Raw genomic sequence first — 25,980 nt, 5'->3', positions numbered from 1 at the left:
CATTTATTCTTTTATGTAGAGACTGTCTGGTTTGGCCAATGTACATGGCAGAGGGGCATTGCTGGCACATGATGGCATATATCACATTGGTGGATGTGCTGGTGAAAAAGCTTCTGATAGTGTGACTGATGTGATTAGGCCCTGTATTTTCCATTGCATGCATCCGATGAAGTGAGCTGTAGCTCACAAAAGCTTACGCTCATATAAATTTGTTAGTCTCTAAGGTGCCACAAGTACTCCTTTTCTTTTTGCAGATACAGACTAACATGGATGCTACTCTGAAACCTGACATTATACACAGATTCAGTTCCAACGGTTAGAAGCACATCTGAAATACTTGCAATTGCAGGAATTTAAATAGACACTGGAATAGAAAACATTTACATAACTATGCACTGGCAGTTTATTTTTTGTGCAGTATAATCCCCTAAAATGAGGCATCACTATACTGACGCACCACGGCCTTGACCTTGTTTATTCTGAATGCACAGTCCAGTATTCCAAATGCATTTATTGGGTAATATTGTCTATCAAGTTGCTTATTCTTACAACACATAAAAGACCTGACACCATCCACCTGATAAAATTATATAAGTGGAAGCTTCTACTTAAATATTCTTACAGAGGCAATTTTTGTTCAATCTTTAATCAAAAATTATTTCTCAAAAATGTACTTGCAGAATCTCTTTTCTCCATCAACCTTCAGTTTCTTTAAATACTATGAATGAAAGGATTCTTAAATCCTGGAGTCCTACTAGATACTGCTACTCATTAACAATTTAGTCTCCAGTCCTCTAATTCACTGCACCCAGATGCACTGCTCTACCCCTATGGAGCTCCATTGACTCTAAGGATTCGACCTTATAGATCAGGAAAATGTATTGCATGTAGGAAAAGTTAGAGGATTTAGTAAGGGAAGAGTTTCTAAATCACTAGAGCTTAATGTTGTTGGGTTATTAAAAGAAAAAAAAACAATAAAATGAATATTGGTCTTTTTTAAGATGACAGATCATGTAAATAACAAAAAGAAAAGGAGTACTTGTGGCACCTTAGAGACTAACAAACAAGTACTCCTTTTCTTTTTGCGAATACAGACTAACACAGCTGCTACTCTGAAACATATAAATAACGTTATACTGTAATAAATTAAATATGTCATGACAGAGAAGGTTATATAGAAAATACCATTCTTCAGCTGTCTCACAAATTTACTGATAAAATGAGCATCCTGTTTACTTATGCTCCATTTTTATACCATAGTAATAAATATAAAAGTCTACACAAACGAGATTTAGGTTTATGATATATTCACTGATATATTGTTGATATTATGCTGATATTTATGATATATTCACTCCTCACGGCTTATAGGGAACCTTAAAAGTGGTACAAGCAGCACTACTTAGAAGACAGCTGCTACTCTTTGGTTATAAGAACCCTTCTTCAAGAAACTGATCACATTTTAAAGTGTTCAACAGTATCAGAGCTTTCTGGCTTATACAAACAGTTTGAAACGTGCAAGCATCAATTTTAGCAGCTTCAAATATCACAACTGCATCCCCCTCCTACTTCCCCCAGAACAGCCGATTAACGAGAGACACTAAAATAGAACCAACCAGAAATCAAGGTATTCCACTCCTTGAAAACATGCAATTTTTACTAGATTGAACCTTTTAGCAGAAATTTAGTTGATGGGGGTGGGCACTAGGAAGAGAATGGATTAGTCATGCACAAAGAAGCAGGCCCTGAGTACTGGCTTTTCCCCTCTGCAACTCAGAGGCCCAAAGAAGTTGGCAGGAGCAGGATTTTCAGGCTGGGCAGCATCCAGAATTAATATCACTAAGTATTTGTTCTTTATCCTTGTTTTAATTCAGATCCGCAGTGAACGTATTTTAGAAGCATCCATTTATTTTACATTTAGGTTATGGCGGTTGGAGGCAACAAAGATAAGATTAAGAAGTAAACACACAGACTTTTATACTATTTAGTTCTGATTTATTTCACTACTGTTCGGCAAGTTCTTTGCTGACAGGATTAGTTTGCTTTAACTCATCCACTTGCACATTATCATAAACTTATGATAACAATATTTTGATTTTAGATTTTTTTATACCTTTGATTTACAGACATTACCCCAGGATGAAGCACAGCATTTTGGTCTGTGAAAAACCCTACTAGGTATATATGTTTTATCCGGGTGCTTGAAATCTGTGCAATGGAAGAGCAGCGACAGAAAAGTAATGAAGTAAAAGAAAAATAAACAACAAAAACTGCAATGTGCTATCTATCTCTTTGCCACATGATCACTGAAGAGCTCTACAAACTTCTAAATCTATGTATAAGATGTGCCTACTTTGAAATTAACATAATTCTGGACCTATCCAAAACCCATTGAAGTTAATGGAAGACTTTCCACAGAATCTTCATCCTCTTACAAAAAGAAAAGGAGTACTTGTGGCACCTTAGAGACTAACAAATTTATCTGAGCATAAGCTTTCGTGAGCTACAGCTCACTTCATCAGATGCATTCGGTGGAAAATACAGTGGGGAGATTTATATACACACACAGAGAACATGAAACAATGGGTTTTTTCCCATGTTATTTCTCCCCCCTCCACCCTCCACTGTTCCTCAGATGTTCTTGTTAACTGTTGGAAATGGCTCACCTTGCTTGTCACCATGAAAGGTTTTCCTCCTTCCCCCCCACCCCCTGCTGGTGATGGCTCATATTAAGTGATCACTCTCCTTACAGTGTGTATGATAAAACCCATTGTTTCATGTTCTGTGTGTGTGTATATAAATCTCCCCACTGTATTTTCCACCGAGTGCATCTGATGAAGTGAGCTGTAGCTCACGAAAGCTTATGCTCAAGTAAATTTGTTAGTCTCTAAGGTGCCACAAGTACTCTTTTTCTTTTTGCGAATATAGACTAACACGGCTGCTACTCTGAAACCCAGCCTCTTAAAATACTTAAGTCATCAGAGGTGATTATAAGGTACCAAAACAGGGTCAAATATATAAAACTTAACTTGTTGCTTGCCATAGACCATTCAGCCAATTAATTATGGCTATACTGAGGGACAGATGGCACTCATTTTTAGTTATAACAACTCCCTCCAAATTGCAGATATATAACATTTATTTAAAAAAATTGCAAGTGTATAATATGTTTATATATGGTGGTGAAAAAGAGAGACAGTCATAAGACACTTGTCCTCTTTAGTCAGGGACTGTGTCTTTGTGTGTGCGTGGGTTGAGAGTGACCAGTACAATGGAATCCTAATCCTGATTTGGATCACTGGGTGCTTCAGTAATATAAATATTACATAATAATATACATGCTAAATAATAAATATAATAATAATAATAATTTGAGCCTGATAAACATTATCATTATATTACAATACATTGTTTACGAACAGTAAAAAATATTATTGAAAAAAACAACTTAGGTAGCAACTTTCCTCTTGCAAAATAAATTAATGAACATAACCGTATATTTACATCTGCAAACTAATACATATGTTCATCTGCAAACCAATACATATGTAGTAGAGAATTAAACCTGAAACTTTATTCAAGCATGGTCTGAGTGGGCCTTTATTTTAGGATGGTCAGAGCATGTGTGTATTTTGCAGGCACAATGCCAGGATATACGTCTCAGGTATTTCCATAGATGTTTTAAACACAATTCAGAATCCGGGCAGATTAAGATGTAAGCACTCTAGGCCTATGTCTAGGACCCCAGCTCTGGGAGTCACGTGATTACCTAAAAATCTAAGCCTTCATTAAAACAAAAAGCAACCAAAATTAATTACTAGTCCTTTTGACTGACATAGTAACATCTGCCTGAGTATGCAGGTGGCCTGAAATGATTGCTCTGAGAGTAGTGAATTGTATCATACATCTGATTGGTGTGTTATTAGGGCTGGCCAAAAAGACAAAAATTCCATTTGGTGAAAAATTTTAAGGTTTCATAATTTGTTTCTGTTTCAGTGAGGAGTGAAACTTAGACAATTTTGATCTTTAGAAATTTTTCACAATGAAACAGAGAGACATCCCAGAATAGCCAATAGCCCAATCATTAGGCATACACCTGGGATGTGGGAAACCCATGTTCAAGCCTCTGCTATGCCTTATTTGGAGTTGCGAATTGAACCTGGGTCTTCATTGACTGTCTCTCCTGTTGGAGCTGCTCCACTTTGTATAAATAGTTAAATATTCATTGGGTAAAAGAGATAGACTGACTGTACAGCTTAGTCGTTAGGGCACTTATCAGAGATATGAAAGATCCAAGTCCTGCCTGATATGGAGGAAGGACTTGAACCTGGTTCTTCCACATCCCTGATGAGTACCCTGTTCACTGGTCTGTTGGCTATTCTGGAGTCTCACACACACACAAACACCAGAAATTCCATTCTGAACCTGAAAAACCTTCCTGAAAAAAGTTTAATCCAAACAAATACGTTTTTGTGAAAAGTTTTAGTTTCAAAAAATTGACATTTTCAACACCAACTCTAGGTGTTATATCTTAGACCAACGGTTCTCAACCCATGGCCCACATGCGGCCCAGCTCAGCTGTATGCTAAAGGCTGGCCTGCATAGTGAGGTCCAGGGCTCCCAGCCGGCCCTGTGAGGTCGGGGACTCGGTTTGGGCTGCCACTGCCCCATCACCCGACTTCTGGGGCACAGGTAACACATTGTGGGCCTCATGATAAATAAATTGAGAACCACTGTCTTAGACCCTCTGCTGCAACCCCAGATGTTTCTGGGAAGCAGTGAGTCCTGTTACTCCAGGATTGAAGAAAGGGGCCTCATATCATTCTCCTTGCCTCCAGTGGAAGGGACAGAAGCCCTTGCCATTGCCAGCCCAAGTGCAGTGCTGGGCTACAGGGGATCTATAATATGGTGTCAAGGGCCCCAAACTGCCTTAATCTGTCCCTGTAAAAAATGAATCTTGTAATTAATAATATATAGGTAAAGGTGCAACTATAAACCAGCATCTTTTCACAGGCGTTTTTTCACGAAGCAGGCTTAATACTATGCTACTGTATATCTGAAGACTCGTTGAAGAATTCAGTTTTAAAAAAAATTTCAGGGATGGTTACACGATGCTATGGATTTCTATTGATCCTGGATGCAATAACTTGGGACTTGCCCATGGTTTATTTTAAACTGTAAATCCAGCCTTGAAGCAGTTTTAATCCTGCTGAGGCTGCAGCGGAGACCCCATGGAGACACACTAAAACTGGCTGAGTGCCCTCAGTTATCCTTAAGATCTTCATGTCCAGTTGAGATCGAGCCAACCAATCCCACATTTCAGATCAGCATGGTAGTTATGTGGATGAAACCATAAACTGGTTTAGCTGCTTTCTGAATATCTTAAGAGTATTTACACAGGGAGACTGTGAACCTAACACAATTCTGCAAATAGCTAACACTACGTGACAGTCACTATCTTACCACCACTACGTACTGCTGTAGCCAGCAGCATCTGTATTTTCTCCATCATTTCCTATATTCATGGTATCTCTTACTCTCAGGCATTCTAATGAATCCCTCCTCCTTACTTGCTGAGATCATACCTTGTGATCAAGAATACTCATTGTTGTGTATAAACCAATACGTGCTGCAAGGAAGAAAAGGCAGTTGGAACCTGAACTAGATTGAAAAAAGGATGAATGAGGAAATCTCTCCTTTTGTCACTGTTAATGCATTGTCTTTGTTTAAACCTCTTAAAATAGAAACCTTTTGGTGGTAAATTGGGTTTATAGTCAGCAGGTACAATAACTTGCATAAATGTACCCATCTTCTACACATGCCAGACAAGCAAATGAAACAGTAAGATGCTTGAACTTTTACCTACTGTAAAGGCATCCTCAGGTTGTCAGCGGGACTTTCCCAGTTCCTCATTTAGCTGGAAAAATAAACTGAAAGACAATGGGCCAGGTCCTCCACTGGTGTCAATTGGCTTTGCTAAATTGAAATCAAAGTATCTATCTTGATTTACACTATTTGAAAAGTGGACCCACCAAGTTTACTGATAGTAAAGCACATTGTTCAACTTGTGCAATCAGAAAAGGGGGGAGAAGGGTTAACACCTTGTGGAGTGACCAGGATTTGCCAACACAAATCTGGTGCAATCTGGTGCAATCTGGTGCAATCTGGTCCATTCCAAAGACAAAATAATTGCTTCAGGAGCATTTTTATAAACTCAAGGGGGAAGTAACCTCTCAAATAGAAGATTCAGCAGTATCCTGAGAGGAGTGACTCCATCACAAGCAGGAGAATCATTTAAACCATGTCTTCAATTTGATGACAGAATTTAATATGGACCTCCAGCAAGCCCCTTAAATTTATCTCTGGGATATCACCTTGGGTTGGACATTTTGTCCTATGGATTTCCTTGTCTTTATAAAGAAAAGGGGATTCAGAGACCAGGGCAGCTACTCCTCCAATGCTTTTAATTGGAAGGATCACCATAAGGGCAGCAAACTGAGATGAGAATATGTCTAGAGCAGGGGTCGGCAACCTTTTAGAAGTGGTGTGCCAAGTCTTCATTTATTCACTTTAATTTAAGGTTTCGCATGCCAATAATATATTTTAATGTTTTTTAGAAGGTCTCTCTCTATAAGTCTATATATTATATAACTAAACTATTGTTGTATGTAAACAAGGTTTTCAAAATGTTTAAGAAGCTTCATTTAAAATTTAATTAAAATGCTGATCTTACGCTGCTGACCCACTCAGCCCGTTGCCAGCCTGGGGTTCTGTTCACCTAGGCCGGCAGCGGGCTGAGCTGGCCCTGCGGCTGGGACCCCGGCTGGCAAGGGGCAGGCAGCCAGAACCCCAGATCAGCAGTGGGCTGAGCGAGGCCAGTGGCCGGGATCCCAGACTGGCAGTGGGCTGAGAGGCTCAGCCCGCTGCCGGTCTGGGGTTCCATCCACCGGCTCCTGCCAGCCAGGGTCCCCGCTGCCGGGCCCACTCAGCTCGCTGCCGGTCTGGAGTCACGGCCCTGTCCACATAGAGTCAGGGCAGGGGTTGTGGGGGGGGGGGTGCTGGGGTCAGGGCACGGGGCTGTGTGTGTGTGAGGAAGGTTCAGGGGTGAGGACAGAGGGCTGCGGGTGTGGGGTGGGGTCGCGGGGGTGCTCCCAGCCCCCTGTCCTGAGTGGATCACGGCAATGGGCTGTAGGGGATATGCTCTGATTCCGCCCTCCTTCCCCAAGGTCCCTGGAGCAGATAGCACGCTGCAGCTCCGCTTTTACCTCTCCCACTCATAGCGAGGGCCGTCAGCTGATCTGCCACAGGGAGTGAGAGAAGGATGAGCAGGAACCCAGCACACTGGGGGAAGAGGCAGGGGGAGGGGGAAGATTGCCTGCCCTACAAGGAGAGGGCGGTGGGGGGAAAAGAGCGGGCCAGGCCAGGCCCTGCACCCCGCCCCCACAACCCCTGCCCTGACTTCTGCACCCTCCTCACACACACCCATTAAAAATTGATTTGCGTGCCGTGTTTGGCACGCATGCCAGAGGTTGCCAACCCCTGGTCTAGAGTAATAATTGATGCGAGTTCAAAGGAGGCTGGGGAGGGGCAGAGATTGGAGGGCTTTTAACAACACAATTAGGCTCTGGAGAGGAACAATTTGCTTAATCCTCAATTTCAGTATCTGGGTCACTCTAAATAATCTAGTGATTCAAGGACAGGCTTCCTCCTTTAAATGGAGCCCCGAGTGTACCATTGGCCGTAACACAATATAATTCTGGGGTGAGCTAACAGGAATGTCATATGTAAGACATGGGAGGTAACTGTCCTGCTCTAGTCAGCACTGGTGAAGCTTCATCTGGAGATTGTCCAATGCTGGGAGCCACACTTCAGGAAAAATGGGGACTAAGTGGAGAAAGTCCAGGGGAGAGCAACAAAAATTATAAAAGATTTAGAAAACCCGGCCTATGAGGAAAGGGTAAAAAAAAAACCTGGGCATGTTTAGTCTTGAGAAAAGACGACTGGGCTGGGGGGTCCTGATAACAGTCTTCAGACACGTTACGTACGGGTTGTGATCAATTGGACCTCCATGTCCACTGAAGGTTGTGCAAGAAGTAATGGGCTTACGCTGCAGCAAGGGAGATATAGGTTAGATATTAGGAAAAACTTTCTAACTATAAGTGTAGTTAATATCTGAAATAGGGTTCTAAGGGAAGATGTGGAATCCCCATCATGGGAGATTTTTAGGAACAGGTTAGACAAACACCTAGCAGGGATGGTTTAGGTTTACTTGGTCCTGCCTCACTGAAAGGGGCCGGACTCAATGACTTCTTGAGGACCCTTTCAACCCTACATTTCTAAGATTCTATAAATTTAAAAGCATACTACTTATCTGCTTTTTTCTCTACACTCTGCTAGAGAAATTTTAAAATTTGAGGTGATGCTTTTTCCTATCAGATGAAGGGCTCTGAAATATTACAATTCCTTTGTAGCTACTACACACTATTTACAGTCCTGGCTTTTCCTTACCTATTCAGACCAGACACAAGTCTAAGCTCTTCATTTTGATTCTGTATAATGATGTGGAATTTCATCGTTTTGAGACAAACGATTTTCCCCTTTGGCATATGTGATGATCAAGATGAGCTCCTCAGTCCAGGAGATTGACATCTGTGGTTGTTGCTCCAGGGGAGTTCTTTCCAGAAAATTTATCTATCAGGACTACTGCAGTATGGATATTGTCACAGTTAGTGGACTACTGGCCCCATGCAGCAGACTCTGAATAAAATATGAGCATCCTGACAGGAGCTATGCCTGAAGGCTTCTCACATAGATGTGAGCCCACAGGACTATCTTTCTGCACGATACCCAGAGATCTAGAAGATATGAGGCCCAGGAAGGCAATGGTCACCTTCAAGAACTTCTTGTTTCCCTCCTAAAAAGAAAGCATTTTGCTAATATCAGATTGAGAGAGAACCAGTAGGTGCACTGTGGATTCTGCTGTAGTCAGAACTCTGGTCTTGATAGACCAATAGGACCAGATGCTGGAATATTGCCATAGCAAGTTAATGATTCCCTGACCTGCCAGGCTCTTTGGTGTGGTGAGGTTCTACTTAATCCAAAAATGGCTGCTAATGTGGGTGATTGTCAAGCATACTTTGTATCACACTGGAGCCAGAAATCATCCACTAATGAAGAAAGGAGAGATAAGTTTCACTTTACATATTTGTGACTCCATATGGCAGAACAGAGCTTGGGGTAGTCCTTCTGTCAAGCCTAGAGGGCACTGTTTTATCAAGAAAAGAGTCCATTGTTGGATAGGTCCATCTGCCTTTTTGTCACATGTAGAAGAAAAGCCCATTAGTTCAAATTGATATTATTACATAGGTGAAAATCAGAAATTTGCATACATACAAGTAACACCTGCTGAAAGTTTGTTCCTTGAAGTTTAAAAGACTGGACACCTAAAATTCAAACCTCTCTAACTCAGCCCATGTGGAAAATAATATGTGCCAAGAATTGTAGCTATTTTAGAATCCTCTGTACTTTTCCGCAAGACTAAAATATACTTTCCAAATGCACAACATTATCCCCAATAAAAAGCCCTTTGCCTGGCAGTTCATATTTTTAAAAAAATGTTTCCATTAGAGTAAACTTCAGATTTAGAAATTTAAAGATAGATCCCCAGTGCATTGGCAGCCAGGACTTGCCTCTGAGGAGGCCTCTTGTACGGAACAGGGTGTATATGGAGGAGGGTGAGGACTAATTCAGGACAGGCAGAAGTGGATGCGTATCCGCTATCTCTGACCCTCTGAGGTCACGTGACATGACATGACCTACGGGAAGGTAGTGGGAGGCTTACAATAGCTTACCGATTAGAAGCACAACTGACTCAGACAACTGGCACTTTTCATGGGTTATCTGCTGTGCCACCTGAACAAAGACCGAGAAATGGTGCTACACTTCTCATAGGTAGGGCCCTACCAATTTCACGGCTGTGAAAAATGTGTCATGGTCCATGAAATAGGCCCTTCCCTATGAAAACTGATCTTGCTGTGCTGCTGGGAGCGCCCTACCTGGGGGGGCTCCTAGCTGCATGTCTCGGGAGGAACAGGACTTGTCCATTGCCTGCATAGCCTCTCTTGGGGAGAGATCAGACCCATCTCCAAGTGCCTCTCCCTGCTGCAGGAAGTTCTGGTGCTGGGCAGAAGCCCTGGAGGTTCATGTAGTTGGAGGTGGCTTGTGGAGGTGGGCCCAATCTCCCTCTGCTGCCGGGAGGCACCAGCCAGGGGACTCCTAGCTGCGAGACACTGCTGGGCTGGGGAGGGACAGGACTTGTCCATCCCCTGCACGGCTACTCTGGGGGAAGAGAGGAAGTGATCAGACCCACCTCCAGGCACCTTTTGGGTTGGGACCCCCAAGGTAGCAACACTGTGAAATTTCAGATGTAAACATGTGAAAATGTGAAATTGACCAATTTTAAAATCCTCTGGCCATGATACTGATCAAAATGGAGAGTGATATTGGTAGGGCCCTACTTATAGGTCTGAAAATCAGACACACGCTGATAGAAGGAAGAGACAAACAATTACTGTGTTCAGCAATGGCCCAAAGCACAAGAACAACTGAAGATGAGGAAGCAGAGTGAGGAAGTGCTCCAGCTGTGGAAGAAGCAAATTGGTGGGCAGTATCGACGATTCTGTGCAATGGATGGCCCATGCTGTTTACATGGCTCTGAACCAAGAATGCTCCTGATTCAGCCATAACCCAGGGCACTTTTTCTAAATTTAGGAGGGAATTCAGTTTGATATACCTTGAGCTAGAGATTGGCTTTGCAGTTCTTCAAACTGGCACTTGTGTTCTGGCGAATGAAAAGTGCCAAAAGTGTCTATGACTGCGATTATTGTATTACTATATACAATTTTCTGGTATAATCTCTTATATCCCCTATCTTATGCAACCTCTCTTTTTAGTTCAGATGAATTCAGCTACATTATCTGATCTCACCAGAGTTTCATTTTTTACTGGCACTGGATGCAAATTATTCGTGACAATAAAACAGGAAAATGTACCTTGTTATAACCATGAAGCAACCACTGCCTCCAACACCAGTCTGAGAATCAATGCAAAGTCAAAGCATATTGTTAAGTTTTAGAATGCAATCAAAAGACCTGATCCAAGTCAATGGGAGTCTTTCTACTGGATTGACTAGACTCTGGATCAGAAGTCATTCATTTCCCTCCCTGTGCAGTTACCTCATGAACTGAAGGGAAGCTGGAAGGATGGTTACTAAGTAATGTTTGTGCTATTAAGTGATGAACTATTGTCTATCTTTATGCTTACAAGAAAGAGCAATAGGCAAGTATCACTGAGCTCACCAAGAGAAAGGAATGTGCATTACTAAAGATCACACCATCCCATAGCATATCAAGGAGAGAGTAGGTCTGACACATGTGAACGTCAGCAGGATGACTTCATCCTGACTGCGGAGGGAATGTGATCACAAATCAAGGGAGGAAGCCAGGGGGAAAAAGTACATTTGTATGATTAAGAGCAAATGTATCATTCCATTGCACACTATATTAACAGGATGGCATAAATTGGGCATAGTTTGGATAGGTAATTGTTATATCCTAAATTATTGCATTTTAGAGCCACTCATTTTAGTATTTCAGGACAGTATCTATTACTCCTCAAGTAATATGCATGGGTCAGAGTATAAGCATTCCATTAATAATTACTTCACAATTAGGCTTTTTATCAGAATAGAGAAGCACTTCTCTAAAACTAACAGTGATGATTATTAACTTTAAAGTAGCAGATTTTAAAAATTGGAAGTTTTGCATAAAAATTCATGGGGAAAAAATGGGTCCTGTAAGGCTGAAGGGCAAAACAGAACAAAAACTTTAGAATCACAGACTCAGCCACTATCAGATAGGGAGATAATAGATTGTTTGTGTGCTTTTGTGGTCACTATTTAAACAAAAATCCGCATTTTCCTGAGATACTCTCATTATTGCCTTATTCTAAGTTTAAGGAAATAACTATAGTATTTCAGATATCAATTTTGGCAAGTGTAAACATTTTTGATGGCAGCCACTCTATAAATCCAACGAAAAAAAGGACAAAAGACAATTGAGAAGTTCCTCTCTCTTTCTCCATCAGTCTATATAGAAGCCAGTGGGAAATTTCTATTGCTAAGGAAATTTTTATGGTATAGGAATGTGACCTTGACAAATACTGATGTCTCTAAAGAGGAAGTTATGGAACAACTTCAGAAACTCTATGGCAAGAATACTCTATACCACTAGATCGTATTCACCAGAGGTTGAAAGAAATAAAGTGTGAAATAGCAGAGATGCTGAGGAGGTTATGTAATTCATCCTTAGTAACAGCAATTTAGTAAAGACTGAGATGTTATTAATATGGTGCCTATTTTTAAAAATGAAGTACAGGGTAAGTCTAAGAATCAGAGCCCCAGAATTTCAGCCACTACAGAGGCCTCATAACTTGGCTCTCTTTACTCACTGTATTCATCCTGTTTATTTCTTGATTTGTCTTTTTCTGAATACGTCTATTAAAAACACTTTTCTAGAGATAATTGTTCCATTGTCCTTTTAGCCCCCTCCTTTTTCTGTTTGTATTTCCTATGGGTCTAGGAAGTTTAGATACAAATCATTTGGTATTCTCTTGGTACTATTCTCTCCAATCACCTTCTTTTCCATTCTCTTGATAATGATCTTTTTTCTCCACAAAATCTACACTTTTAGCCAGAGATTTAGGTCTTTCATTAAATGTTTAGTTTCTTCTGTTTTATTTATGTGTAGGTGTGCTTCTGAGAACCTCACAGCAATGTTGAGAAAAAGGGCAGTATTAATATCATTTTATTAATGGTGAACTGAAGCCCTGGGAAATTAAGTGACTTGCCCAAGGTCTCACAGGAAGTCTACGGCAAACCTAGGAAGAGAACCTGAATCTTTTGAGTCCTAGTTCAGTGCTTAACCAAAAGACCATCCATCCCTTTTGCCCACTTTCCAGGTGATACTTAAGTCTATTTTACATTAACTGCTTGAGGTATATACACACAGATATAATAAGAATTTGCTAGCAATGGGAAAGATCTATTACATCATCTATCCCATTTCTTTCTTACTTCCCTACTGTGCAATTCTCAGCATTTTGTCTAGTCTATTTGTACATAATCAAGGAAATGAAGTGCACACCTGAGACAGTCAACCTCTAATTCAAACCAATGGGATGTCTGTCAATGTAAGGAGAGATGGCAGGGGTAGAGGGTGATGCACTAAAATGGTTTGAGTTCTTCCTGGAGGGGATCCACCCAATATATAGTGATGGGAAATTCTTTCACTAGATCCCTTACTCGTGGTTCTCTCCAGTCCTTTTCAACATCTCCATGAAGCCACTAGGTGAACTGGGGGGATGACATGGCTTCAAGTGCCAGCAACAAGCAGATGATAAGCAGTTGTACCTATCCTTCACCACATATGACCACCACCAACATGGCCCTGTGCTTGGATGAGATACGCTCATGGATAAGGAACAGGTGGCTGAAACTGAACCTGAGGAAGAAAGAGGTGAAGCTAATGGGCAGAGCTTGCCGTCATGGCGTAATCTCCTTTGGTTGAAGGTACACACCCAGAATTGGTTAATTTAGTTTATAGTTTAGGAATACTCTTGGATTCCTTGCTGATGCTGACCTCTCAGAGAGCAGCATCAATGAGTAATATTTTCTTTCATCTCTGGTTGGCTAGGAGACACCATTTCATCTTGGCTGACAATGACCTGTTCTGAGTTATTCATGCTTTTACAGAACAACAGAAAAGTAGAACTGGAAGGGACTTCAAGATATCATCTATTCCATCTCCCCATACTCAGCAGCATTAAATACAACTTGGATATCCTGTTCTTAAAAACCTTCAATGATGGGGATTCCACAATCTCCCTTGGTAACTGTCCCAATAGTTAACAAAGTTTTCCCTAATATTTCAACTAAATCTCCCTTGCTGCAAAATAAGATTACTTCTTGTTGTACTCTTGGTGGCCATGGGTCAACAACTGCTCACTATCCTCTTTATAACAACCTATTACATATTTAAAGACTTATAGGGTCCTTCTTCTCCTCTTCTCTTGACTAAACATGCCCAATACTTTCATCCTGTTCTTATAGGTCATGTTGTCTCATACGTCTAAATCTCTAATTTTTATTTCTCTCCTCTGGACCCTCTCCAGTTTGTCCCTATCTTTTTTAAAGTGTGGTGCCCAAAACTCAACACAGTACTCTCTCTCAGGCCTCACCAGTGCCAAATATTGACTCTGGAAGGCACTCAGATAATGCAGTGATCAGTGTAATATAAGAACCTACAGAGAAGAGAAAGGTTTGGCCCTTAATCTTTTAATGCCATTAACTTTCTTTCTATGAAGATGTGATTGGTTCATGATAACTAGCCTCCAAATTAGTTCATGATTAAGGCTGTGTCTGTCAGAGGTCACAGATTCTGTGACTTTACATGATCTCCACACAAAGACGGGCTACAAGCCGTCAGGAACAGTATCCCCAATAATGTCACGGCTAACCTGGTGGCTGAACTTTGTGACTTTGTCCTGACCCATAACTATTTCACATTTGGTGACAATGTATACCTTCAAATCAGCGGCACTGCGATGGGTACCCGCATGGCCCCACAGTATGCCAGTTTTATGGCTGACTTAGAACAACGCTTCCTCAGCTCTCGTCCCCTAATGCCCCTACTCTACTTGCGCTACATTGATGACATCTTCATCATCTGGACCCATGGAAAAGAAGCTCTTGAGGAATTCCACCATGATTTCAACAATTTCCATCCCACCATCAACCTCAGCCTGGATCAGTCCACACAAGAGATCCACTTCCTGGACACTACGGTGCTAATAAGCGATGGTCACATAAACACCACCCTATATCAGAAACCTACTGACCGCTATTCCTACCTACATGCCTCTAGCTTTCATCCAGATCATACCACTCGATCCATTGTCTACAGCCAAGCGCTACGATATAACCGCATTTGCTCCAACCCCTCAGACAGAGACAAACACCTACAAGATCTCTATCATGCATTCCTACAACTACAATACCCACCTGCTGAAGTGAAGAAACAGATTGACAGAGCCAGAAGAGTACCCAGAAGTCACCTACTACAGGACAGGCCCAACAAAGAAAACAACAGAACGCCATTAGCCATCACCTTCAGCCCCCAACTAAAACCTCTCCAACGCATCATCAAGGATCTACAACCTATCCTGAAGGACGAGCCATCGCTCTCACAGATCTTGGGAGACAGACCAGTCCTTGCTTACAGACAGCCCCCCAATCTGAAGCAAATACTCACCAGCAACCACACACCACACAACAGAACCACTAACCCAGGAACCTATCCTTGCAACAAAGCCCGTTGCCAACTCTGTCCACATATCTATTCAGGGGATACTATCATAGGGCCTAATCACATCAGCCACACTATCAGAGGCTCGTTCACCTGCGCATCTACCAATGTGATATATGCCATCATGTGCCAGCAATGCCCCTCTGCCATGTACATTGGCCAAACTGGACAGTCTCTACGTAAAAGAATGAATGGACACAAATCAGACGTCAAGAATTATAACATTCAAAAACCAGTTGGAGAACACTTCAATCTCTCTGGTCACTCGATCACAGACCTAAGAGTGGCTATCCTTCAACAAAAAAGCTTCAAAAACAGACTCCAACGAGAGACTGCTGAATTGGAATTAATTTGCAAACTGGATACAATTAACTTAGGCTTGAATAGAGACTGGGAATGGATGAGTCATTACACAAAGTAAAACTATTTCCCCATGGTATTTCTCCCTCCCACCCCACCCCCACTGTTCCTCTGATATTCTTGTTAACTGCTGGAATTAGCCTACCTTGCTTGTCACCATGAAAGGTTTTCCTCCTTCCCCCCCCCCCCGCTGCTGGTGATGGCTTATCTTAAGTGATCACTCTCCTTACAGTGTGTATGATAAACCCATTGTTTCATGTTCTCTGTGTGTGTGTGTATATAAATCTCTCCTCTGTTTTTTCCACCAAATGCATCCGATGAAGTGAGCTGTAGCTCACGAAAGCTTATGCTCTAATAAATTTGTTAGTCTCTAAGGTGCCACAAGTACTCCTTTTCTTTTTGCGAATACAGACTAACACGGCTGCTACTCTGAAACCTACATGATCTCCATGACTTTTGCAGCAGCCGGTGCGGCTGGGTGAGGGGCTGCCTGAAGAATCGGGCAGTCCCTGGGCTAGCAGCAATTTGGGTATGGGAGTAGGCTCCAGGTTGGGGCAGGAGATTAGGGTGCACAGCGGTGCTTATCTGGAGGGAGGGGGTGGGCTCACCAGAAGCTGCTGGCATGACCCTGCAACCCCTGACGTAGGCGGAGTGTTAAAGAATCTGGCATCTTTATGCATAAGATCATTATGCAATGTATAGTGAACCACTGGCATTCTCTGAAGTAGGTCATCAAGCTAAATACTACTGCTGAATTTAAAATATGGCTGGTAATATTTGTACAGTAGCTTTACAAGCTAAGACCGTGAGAAAAATGAATTATACTTCAGAGGGCTAAATTAAAGCCATGTTAAATTCTGAAAAGACTTCATGAAATGCTTGTGAGTTGCTGCATGCTTGTTAATTTCACTTATAATATCTGTATCCTATGTTATAAGGATAATATTTAAGTGTTTGCTCTGAAACCCACAATCATGAGAGAAGCATTACCATGTATGAAATACTAGTTTTGCACAAAAGATGTCATCTCTTGCCCAACAAAAAAAGATAGACAGACACCAGATAAGCCACTGTGGAACACCAGAAGACAAAAGCCTTTGTTGATTGCACACACACCTCCATACCACAAATAGGAGATATGCAAGTGGACTCATCTCATCAGCTTTAACTCTGGGGAAAGGGAATAAAAATTCTGGACAAGAAGGAACTAGGTTTCTTTATGCTACCTGGACTCTGAGGGGCAAATATATCTAAGCATAAGCAAAGGATGCCTGGCTGCTTAGTCTGCTTTAGCTCTAGAAGACATACAGAGCTTTCATATTACAGCAGCTTCTGTTACCTTTTGGAACCTAAGACTGTAACCCATGGGTGTATGTGTATGTTTACCTGCTTTAACCTTGTACGTAACAAATTTATTTTTCTTAGTTAATAAATCTCTATTTAGTTTATTATAGGATTGGTTAAAAGCATTGTCTTTAGTGTAGGATCTAAGGTGCAATTTATCTGGGGTAAGTGACTGGTCCTTTGGGACTGGGACTAACTTGAACGCTGTTGTGATTTTTGGCATAAGGGACCATTTATCACAAAGGCAAACTAACCTGGGCGGCAAGATAGATCAGAGTACCCCAGGGGACTGTCTGTGAGTCCATGTTAAGGCTGTTATAGTGCTTGAGGGGTTTACACTTGATTCTTAGTTGGCGAAATCTAAGTATAGAACTCACAACCAGTTTGGGGTTTGTGCCCTGTTTCTTCACCATCTGCCCTGAGCTGGATACTCTTGCTTTTGAGCCATTCCAGGCAGCTTGACAGGGTCAGAATTTAAGACAAACATTATTTTAAAACATCTTAGCATAGTGGGATTATTTGAGGCTCCTGGTTTGCTAGAATACATAGGAAAAATTCTCTTTGGTGATCTCAGTCAACAACAATCCTAATTTATGCATCACATAACCAATAGACGACTTCTTTCTATACAGTTGGTTACTTATACTCACAGTCACATACTAAGGAATACCATCCATGACACAGGTCAAGGCTGGGTTGATTTGTCAGGATTAGCTTCAGGGAAAACTTCAGTGCCTGCCTGCTTCAGTGCCTGCCTACTGCCTTAAGTTTGTTTTACAAAACTTCACCAAATTATACTTACAATAGAGGGAAAACATCACCATACCTGAGATTGTGCATTAATATTGGCTCCTTCCTTAACCAGAACTTTGACAACTTCAGCCTGTCCCGCCAAGGATGCAATGTGCAGGGCTGTATTCCCTTTCTGTTATGTAAAAGAAATGATCCCTCATTAACAATCATTATGATATTCAGAACACAATACTACTTCCATGCATTACTTCATAGGCCACTGTTTTACCTTATAGTGTACACAGCATTGTGGACATTGCATGGGGCAGAGCTGGGATATGCCACCAAAGGGCATTCCAAAGGGGTTGTGTCATGTTAACTCCCCAGGATATATTCTCATAATCTTTTGGGTGGAGTTCTGGAATAGGGGTTGGCTGGTGCATGGAACAAATTGCTGGTTTATTTCATGTTTGACAAAGAACTGGAGTAGATAGGTTTTTCCTTCAGCTCAGTGGATGTGCTCTCCAAAAGAGAGCAGAGATCTAAGAGTCTTCTAAATCATCCTACATGACCCAATAAAGTGAGATCTCCTTGTACATGGATGAAAGAACAGTCTGAATACCGAGTACATAGAATATCATGGTTGGAAGGGACCTCAGGAAGTCATCTAGTCCAACCCCCTGCTCAAAGCAGGACCAATCCTCAATTTTTGCCCCATATCTCTAAATGGCCCCCTCAAGGACTGAACTCAGAACCCTGGGTTTAGCAGGCCAAAGCTCAAACCACTGCGCTATCCTTCCCCCCCAGGTACTTTGCTGAAATAACCAGGTTACCAAAGACAAATAAAACCTAAATGTGAAAGTAACGAAAAGACAATTTACTCTGTTTTCTACTTGTTGGCACTTAGTAAAGTGTGCATAGGAAAGAACACAATGAATTGACTGTAACCAGGGCTGGAAGAATGGTGAAGGCAGCAGGCAAAGCGGGGAGGAAGTACCTCATATTGTCCTTAAGGGACTCCCACTGGCATTAATGGCACTGGAGAGAGCTCTTCTCAGCTGAAGGCAGGGTTGCTGTTACATGGGGGGAAACTGCTAGAGCAGTAGAGCCTTGCTGGAGATTTGCATTTCATTCCCAGTCCCACTGGGAGCCAAGGTGTTCCTGAGGGAGGCAGTATCCCACATCTAACATCGTTTCACTGAACAATTACATGCTAATGTACTATTAAAAGAGTCCCATCTAGGCTAGAAAAAAACATGGTTCAATGTAAGGCTCATGGTCAGAGGGGTGGATTAAAGAAAGGTAAAATGAGGGAATCTTTAGGTCTCCATCAATGAGGTATCCATGGGGTGGGGAGAAGCAGTTTGGAGCGAGGGCCTAGACTTATTTTGATGAAGATTCTAGAAACATTACCCCATATGTCAGAACTCATCAGCCAAAATAAGTGAATAACTGTTACACTACATCTCCATAATTTGCAGTGCCAGAGAATTCACTTTTTGCTGTAGAATAGTGCTCCAGAATTTCAGCTTTTGTTTTTCTTAAATTCAATTTCTAGCCCTAATAGTTGCAAAGATAACCATGGAAATATGAAGTGAGCATAATTAATGCCCATCTGAGTCTGCAAAGAGCCAGAAACAATAGCTCTGAGAGGAGGGATCTTCCCCATTCATCTGACTCACGGTGCCATCAACCCTGTTATTGTACAGTTGTGGAAATGGGCATTTTCCCAAGAATCCACAAAATTCAGCATTATTGCTGCAGAATGGATTATTGTGCTCAGCACTGTTTACCTTCTCTTTGCTCCGCTAGGACGTGCTTGCAGGGGAGTTACTGGGATTACAGTGTATGCTTCTCTCACTGTTCTACAGAACCAGATAGGAAAGGGGTCAGGGAGAAAGGGCTAGAGTCCAGCTTGCAGAAAAGGAGCAGGTGTAATCAGATGTACAGACTGGTCACCTGGGATGCTTAGAGAATAGATCAGCTCCAGAGAACTGAGAAAATGAACTGCTGAAGCTGACTACAATGTTCCCCATTCTGTGGCATGCACTGGGTAGGGAAAAGAGATTCTGTTCCAGACCACCTAGACAACAACAATGTATGCTGAAGGTCATACAGCTCAGGTATCTACAGAGAACAGCTGAAAACCCTTCCTTAGAATTAGTCATTACTGAGAATAACATTGATGAATTACACTATAGAAGTTATTGCTGCAGAACTTGATTCCATTGTATTGCAGTGTACATAGAGACCTGCAGATGTTATACTTATACATTTTCACTATTCTGATATAGTCTACTGTTGGTCAACTATATTCCTTGTCTCTCTAATGAAAAACGCCACTAAAAAAAGGGTAAATTTTTTCATGATAGTGAAACTTTAAGGGCTCCCACCGTACACACACTTCTCAGTCCTCATCTTCATTTATAGCCTAGGAGCCTCAGATGATTCATAGATTCACAGATTTTAAGGCCAGAAGAGACCATTGTGATCACCTAGTCTGACCTCCTGTATAACACAGGGCACATAATTTCAACCCTTTAATTTCTGTATCAAACTCATAAGTTGAAGTCAATGAAGGTAAACTGATTTGCACCAGTGAAAGATCTGGTCCTGTGGTTTAGAAAGAAATTAACACCTTATACTTTATCAAAGAGGTATTTATCTTAATATTATACTCTTATATTGCAGTTTTTTGAAAATTTCCTGACTATTTGTACTGCCCATCGGATAACAAGGGGAAATATCTACTTCTAGTTCTTTCATCTCTTTGCTTTGTAAATAAACTAAACAAACATGCACATATTACCTTAGTAGCTGAATCCACTGCTGACCCTCTTTCCAGTAACTCCTGTACCAGTCCCACATGGCCTTCTTTGGCAGCCAGGTGTAGGGCATTGAGTCCATTCTGTAAGCAAAAGGGCCATACCAGTCAAAAATACCACATTTGTAAAGATACACATGCACACTTTCTCCAAGTAAAAAATGAAGATTAATGTCCAGAATATTGGTTCACCTTCTAGTTATGTCAGCATAAGCCCCAATTTTCTTACTACAGTAGTTGAGCTCAAGTACTCTGTGACAAAGCTCCTCCAGTAACAACACTTCTCTCATGGCAACAAGGACATAATTAAAACCATATTTTGCAGCAGGCAAATATCCCCCTATTTGATAACTCTGTATTCACTAACAGGACTATCTTGGATACTTCTCTGGCCCTCATTACCATATTATCTGAGCTCATCTCATTCTTTCATGCCATAGTGTGGCAGCAAGTCCATCCCTCCCCCCGTGCCAATGAGTAGAGCCGGGGCTGGTGCCTGCAAGGGAGGGAGGGAGCAAGCAAAGACTGACAGAGGAGAGCAGAGGGGGAAAGGGACTGAGGAGGAGGGAGCCAAACAGAGCCACAGCCAGCTGTGGCCACCCACATTGCCACATAGCAACCTGCACTCACATACCGCCCCCTTTCCCCAAATACCTTTCCTCCCACAGCTCCCCACTCAACCTACTCCTGCCATAGCACTCCAACCCATTTCTCCCACAGTACCCAACAAACCCCCAACCTTCCCAGCTCCTGCTTAAACCCCTCCAACTCCCTGCAACCCGTCCCCAAATAAACACACCATAGCCCTCCCATAAGTAAAACCAAACCCCATAAAACCTCCTCCTGCCACAGTCCCCCACGCATCTCCCCACCATCCCAACCCCCATCTCCCCCAAATAAACCCACCCCGTGGCTCAAGCCCCAAATAAATGCCCCCCATAAAACATCGCCCTTTCAAAACCCCACATCTCACCCCCAAACCTTCCCCTTAAATTGCAAACCTATTTTTCACAGCCCTATGATGATCTTCACAGTACATCAGCCAGGTGATAGACATAAATACTGCCACTGCCCTCAAGCACTCTGTTGTTTTGCCATATTGCAAGCATCATAAATGACACTCAGTCTACAGCCAGTTGAGGGTTATATAATATTCGTCACACTTCTTGTTTCTAAGCTGGTTGGAGGCACTAAAGACTTGGAATGAACGAACAAGCATCCTTCTGGTCTTTATTCGTTCATCAATCACAGACAGCTCAGGTCTGCAATTCCTGCTGGAATTTCACAGCACTCAGCTCCTGAGAGGAGACACTTAATGGCACTAGGCCTAGTGGCTGTAAACAGAAAGAGCTAGATTCATTTCTGAAGTAACACCACTGGATCCTGTGTTCAGGTGAGCAGATTTTGAGGTTATATTCAGTGGAGTTACAGCAGGAATAAATCTGGCCCACTGTACTGGTTTTAAGCTTTGGAAATGTACCCTGTACATTTGTGATGTTTGCTGGCATTGTACAAGTCTCATTAATTCTTTTAGCACACTAAAATATACTGTCCTGCACTGAAAGTCAGAAGGAGCTACACTAAATTGATCTGCAGACTTGATAGATGTGTTTACTTAACTCACAATCAGCAGCAGGTACTATGCCTTCTTATTAAACTGACTTGAGCTTTTGTCATAAAGTTGATTATACATACATACATACCAGTTTCTTTCTAACACTACTGGTATCATGGGACCATATTGCTATGTACAGTGATGTAAAGTTTTGAAAATCATATTCTGTAAGTAGACAGGTATAGTGTTCTTCTAATTATTTTAGGTCAGATAATTATACTTGGGTGTGATCCCACAGACTCAGAATCAAATGAACTCTATGTGCAGGAATGGAAAGTGAGATTTTGTCCCTTACAGTTGTATACAACTGTTTTATTACAACAAAAGGTCTTAGTATACAGACAATGGCTAACATACTACAATCCTCACACAATGAAAAAAGAGTGAAGTAGTAGGGTAGGACAAAAAGAATGTGATGTGAGTGCTTGTGACATACGTCCACACGTTCCTGTGACTGCAAATAGCCAGGAACAAGAGATCCTATATTTTAATACTCTGCAGAGTGGAAGGACAGCAGCTTCACCACACAAAAAGTGACACCATTCTGTGTTAAAATATTTTAATGTATACCTTATGATACATGCCTAATTATATCATATTAGGTATATCATATTAGGTACCCCAATACAATGATTAGATTATGTGAAATCTCATTGAAATGTATGGAATTTCGCATAATATTCATTTAAAATGTTTGCAACATAAAATGCAATAAAATAAAAATAAGGGGCAATGAAAAGATGAGAGAAAGACTATGCAGTACCTGCTGTACAAACGTAAATAGCTCAACTGTTTTTGTTCTTTTTTTTTTTTAACTAAAATATCAGAAGAAAGCACTGCATCCTTTTGTAGTAGTACCTGCACAACTGTACATTTTTAAATTGAGCTTCGTTCCGCCCCATCCAGAGTCAATGTTGTAATTATTCTTCTGCCCACAGGACTTATCCCTGCTATTTCTTATGATGGAAGGTCTGTAAACAAAGTGGCTTCCCTGCTCCAGTCAGCTGAATTCCAGCATGCTGGAGCAACAATGCTTTCTGAAACTTCTTGTTTCTAAGCTGGTTGGAGGTGCTAAAGGCTTGGAATGAACGAACAAGCAGCCTTCTGGTCAAAAAAAAAAAGTGTGTGGGATTTTCTTTAAACTAGTCATATGCTAAACAACATTTGAAAGCAGAAGGACTTCTGTCTTAATCCTGACAAAGTAAGTACACAGCATAATTACCTCTTTCCTGGGGTTTGGCTTCATTGCTAACTCTCACAATAATTAAAGAACATAACCCTAAACCTTCTCCTCAACCTTGGCTGTACAAGGGTTTCCCTGAAGCGACCCCCTCTCTACTAGATTCAAATTCCCTCTATCTATAAGAAAGAGGTTTCAACCCCTTATCTCCTGCTGAGTTTGCAAGAGTACTATTCAGCGGTGATTACTTAAATAATTTCCCTACATCCACAAAGGAATCTATGCGTTTCTATGAAAGGCTTAGAAATTGCCAACCTGTTCCAACACTTAGCCAAATGTCGTCTTTTTTTTTAAATAAGATTAGCTCTGAAGTTTTAGCTTTTGGCTGGAAATGTTTCCCACCAAAGTCAATGGGAGTAGAATTGGTCCCTTGTATAATATGCTTTATCCTTCAAATTAAAGGATTGTTGATGCAAGCTTTCTTCATAGCTGGTCTTAGGTTTCATCTGAACTAGCACTTCCAGCAGTGATGGTCTAATGCCAGTAAAACTCCAATGGCATTAGCAAACTAGAAGCACTGGTGTATACGGGGCACAGGTAGTTTAACTACCACTGTATCATGATCAGTGGAACTGGAGTCAGAGGGTTTGTGTTTCCTGGAGGGATTATTAGGACAAGACTTATGAATGGATGGTTAGGTTGGAAGCAACTTAGCCACATGGGAAGAGCAGTGCACAGGATTTAATAAAGTTCCCTGTTCAACTTAACCTGTATTCAGCATCATTCTTTACTAATGAAACAACCATGTCTCTGAGCAACTGTGAAGGGCAGAGGGTTGCTTGGTAACTCTAGAAAGTCCCACTCTTCTTCTGGTGAAGATGGTTTACTGACAGGGTAACCAAAATCAAAACATACATTCTGTGGAAAAAAAAAAAGTTTGAATCAAGTGTGAAAACATCCTTACATTTGTGAATATTTGCCTATGTGATTTAGGTAAATGTTTGCTTCTACCCTAAGGAACAACAACTTTTTTGTGCTCATTTCAGATTGAAAGTGCACATTTTGCTTTAGGTCTTTCATGACATTAGAAAATAGAAATGTAATTCAATAGACTTATCCCTTTCACTTCCTGACATGCTACAAAATGATAGGTTTCAGAGTAGCAGCCGTGTTAGTCTGTATTCGCAAAAAGAAAAAGAGTACTTGTGGCACCTTAGAGACTAACAAATTGGTATGCATCCGATGAAGTGAGCTGTAGCTCACGAAAGCTTGTGCTCAAATAAATTTGTTAGTCTCTAAGGTGCCACAAGTACTCCTTTTCTTTTTACAAAATGATGAACACTTGCAACTCCCATTAACTTTAGTGGAAGCAGTGGGTGTTCAGCACTTTGTCAGTGATGTTCAGGATCTTTCTAGCCCATATTACTTCCCACGGCTGTCTCAGGACACTCAGTGCTTGTCTGCATGGAGACTTAGCGTCTGGACAGCCAGGGTGTGATTCTAAAGCACACTTACTTTCTAAGCACTACATCGCTGTGTGGCCCTGCTACTGTGCACTAAAAATTCTGTAATGCACTTTGGCATACTCCTGTCTCAAAAGGCAACTATGGAATGTTTAGTGTGCAGGGTCCATGTAGCCAGTTAGTACTTAAACTAGTGTGCCACACACTAAGTCTCTTGGTAGACAAACCCCCAAAGTCAGAATCAGTCAAAGGCTGAAAGGATTTGTGAAAAAAGCCTCAGTGAAGTCAATGAAAGAGAGAGAAATTGGGCCAATAAAAAAAAAATATATTACCTCACCCACCTGGTCTTTCTAATACCACCCTGGGACCAACACAGCTAAAAAACACTGCAAAACAATAATGAAACTAAAATCTATTTTCAAAACCAAAATATTTTGATCATTTAAGATGTTCTCATTTAACTTTTAATGCATTGCAGTTCATTCTGGTTGCCTCTGCTGGGTATGATAACAACAGGGTTTTAGTACTACTGCAGTTCTGTTGGTTCCAATAGAACAGGGCGGGATGAATCACCTGGTGAACTTAGTCCATATGAAAATTGCTTTATATTTTCCAAACAGAAAGAAACTTTGTAAGATTTCCAGCAGAGGCAGAAATGTCTAATTGTCAGAGCACACAGCTGGGAGTTCTTTTGTTGGATTTCAATATCTAACCACTGATATTCTGTGACAAGTCTCTTAATTTTTCTGTACCTCAGTTAACCCATCTGTAAAATATAGAGAATAATATGCCATAAGGTGTTTGGGAATCTTGCTTATTGAATTTATAAAGTACTTTGAGATCCTCGGAATAAAATTGTTAAAAAATGTCAAGGTATTATTATTTATGTGCTCAAAAGACACTGATAATGGTTGTTTTGGTTTGGTCACTTATGAACCAGAAGGATTTTGGCTGGCAGGATATTGGTCCCACCACAGACAAACTCTCCTTTTGGTGGGGGGGGGAGGGGAAATAAAGTGCGAAAATTAAAAGTCAATGTC

General features: G+C 41.4%; 1 protein-coding gene across 50 annotated transcripts in view; it reads right to left on the bottom strand.

Annotated features, from left to right (window-relative positions):
• Positions 1-25,980, bottom strand: part of ANK2 (ankyrin 2) — a 581,571-nt gene that overhangs the window by 178,087 nt on the left and 377,504 nt on the right. For all 50 annotated transcript variants that reach the window (XM_043512995.1, XM_043512994.1, XM_043512996.1 and 47 more), the window contains exons 3-4: positions 20,668-20,766; positions 17,953-18,051 (exon numbers count right to left, since the gene is read on the bottom strand). In XM_043512995.1, coding sequence (XP_043368930.1) covers positions 17,953-18,051; positions 20,668-20,766 — 198 coding nt within the window. The remainder of the gene's footprint in view (positions 1-17,952; positions 18,052-20,667; positions 20,767-25,980) is intronic.

Source organism: Dermochelys coriacea, chromosome 4 (genome assembly GCF_009764565.3).
Source record: "Dermochelys coriacea isolate rDerCor1 chromosome 4, rDerCor1.pri.v4, whole genome shotgun sequence".
Taxonomy (NCBI): Eukaryota; Metazoa; Chordata; order Testudines; family Dermochelyidae; genus Dermochelys; species Dermochelys coriacea.
Note: the sequence above shows the minus strand (reverse complement) of the source record. Positions and strands in the feature narration are given on the sequence as shown.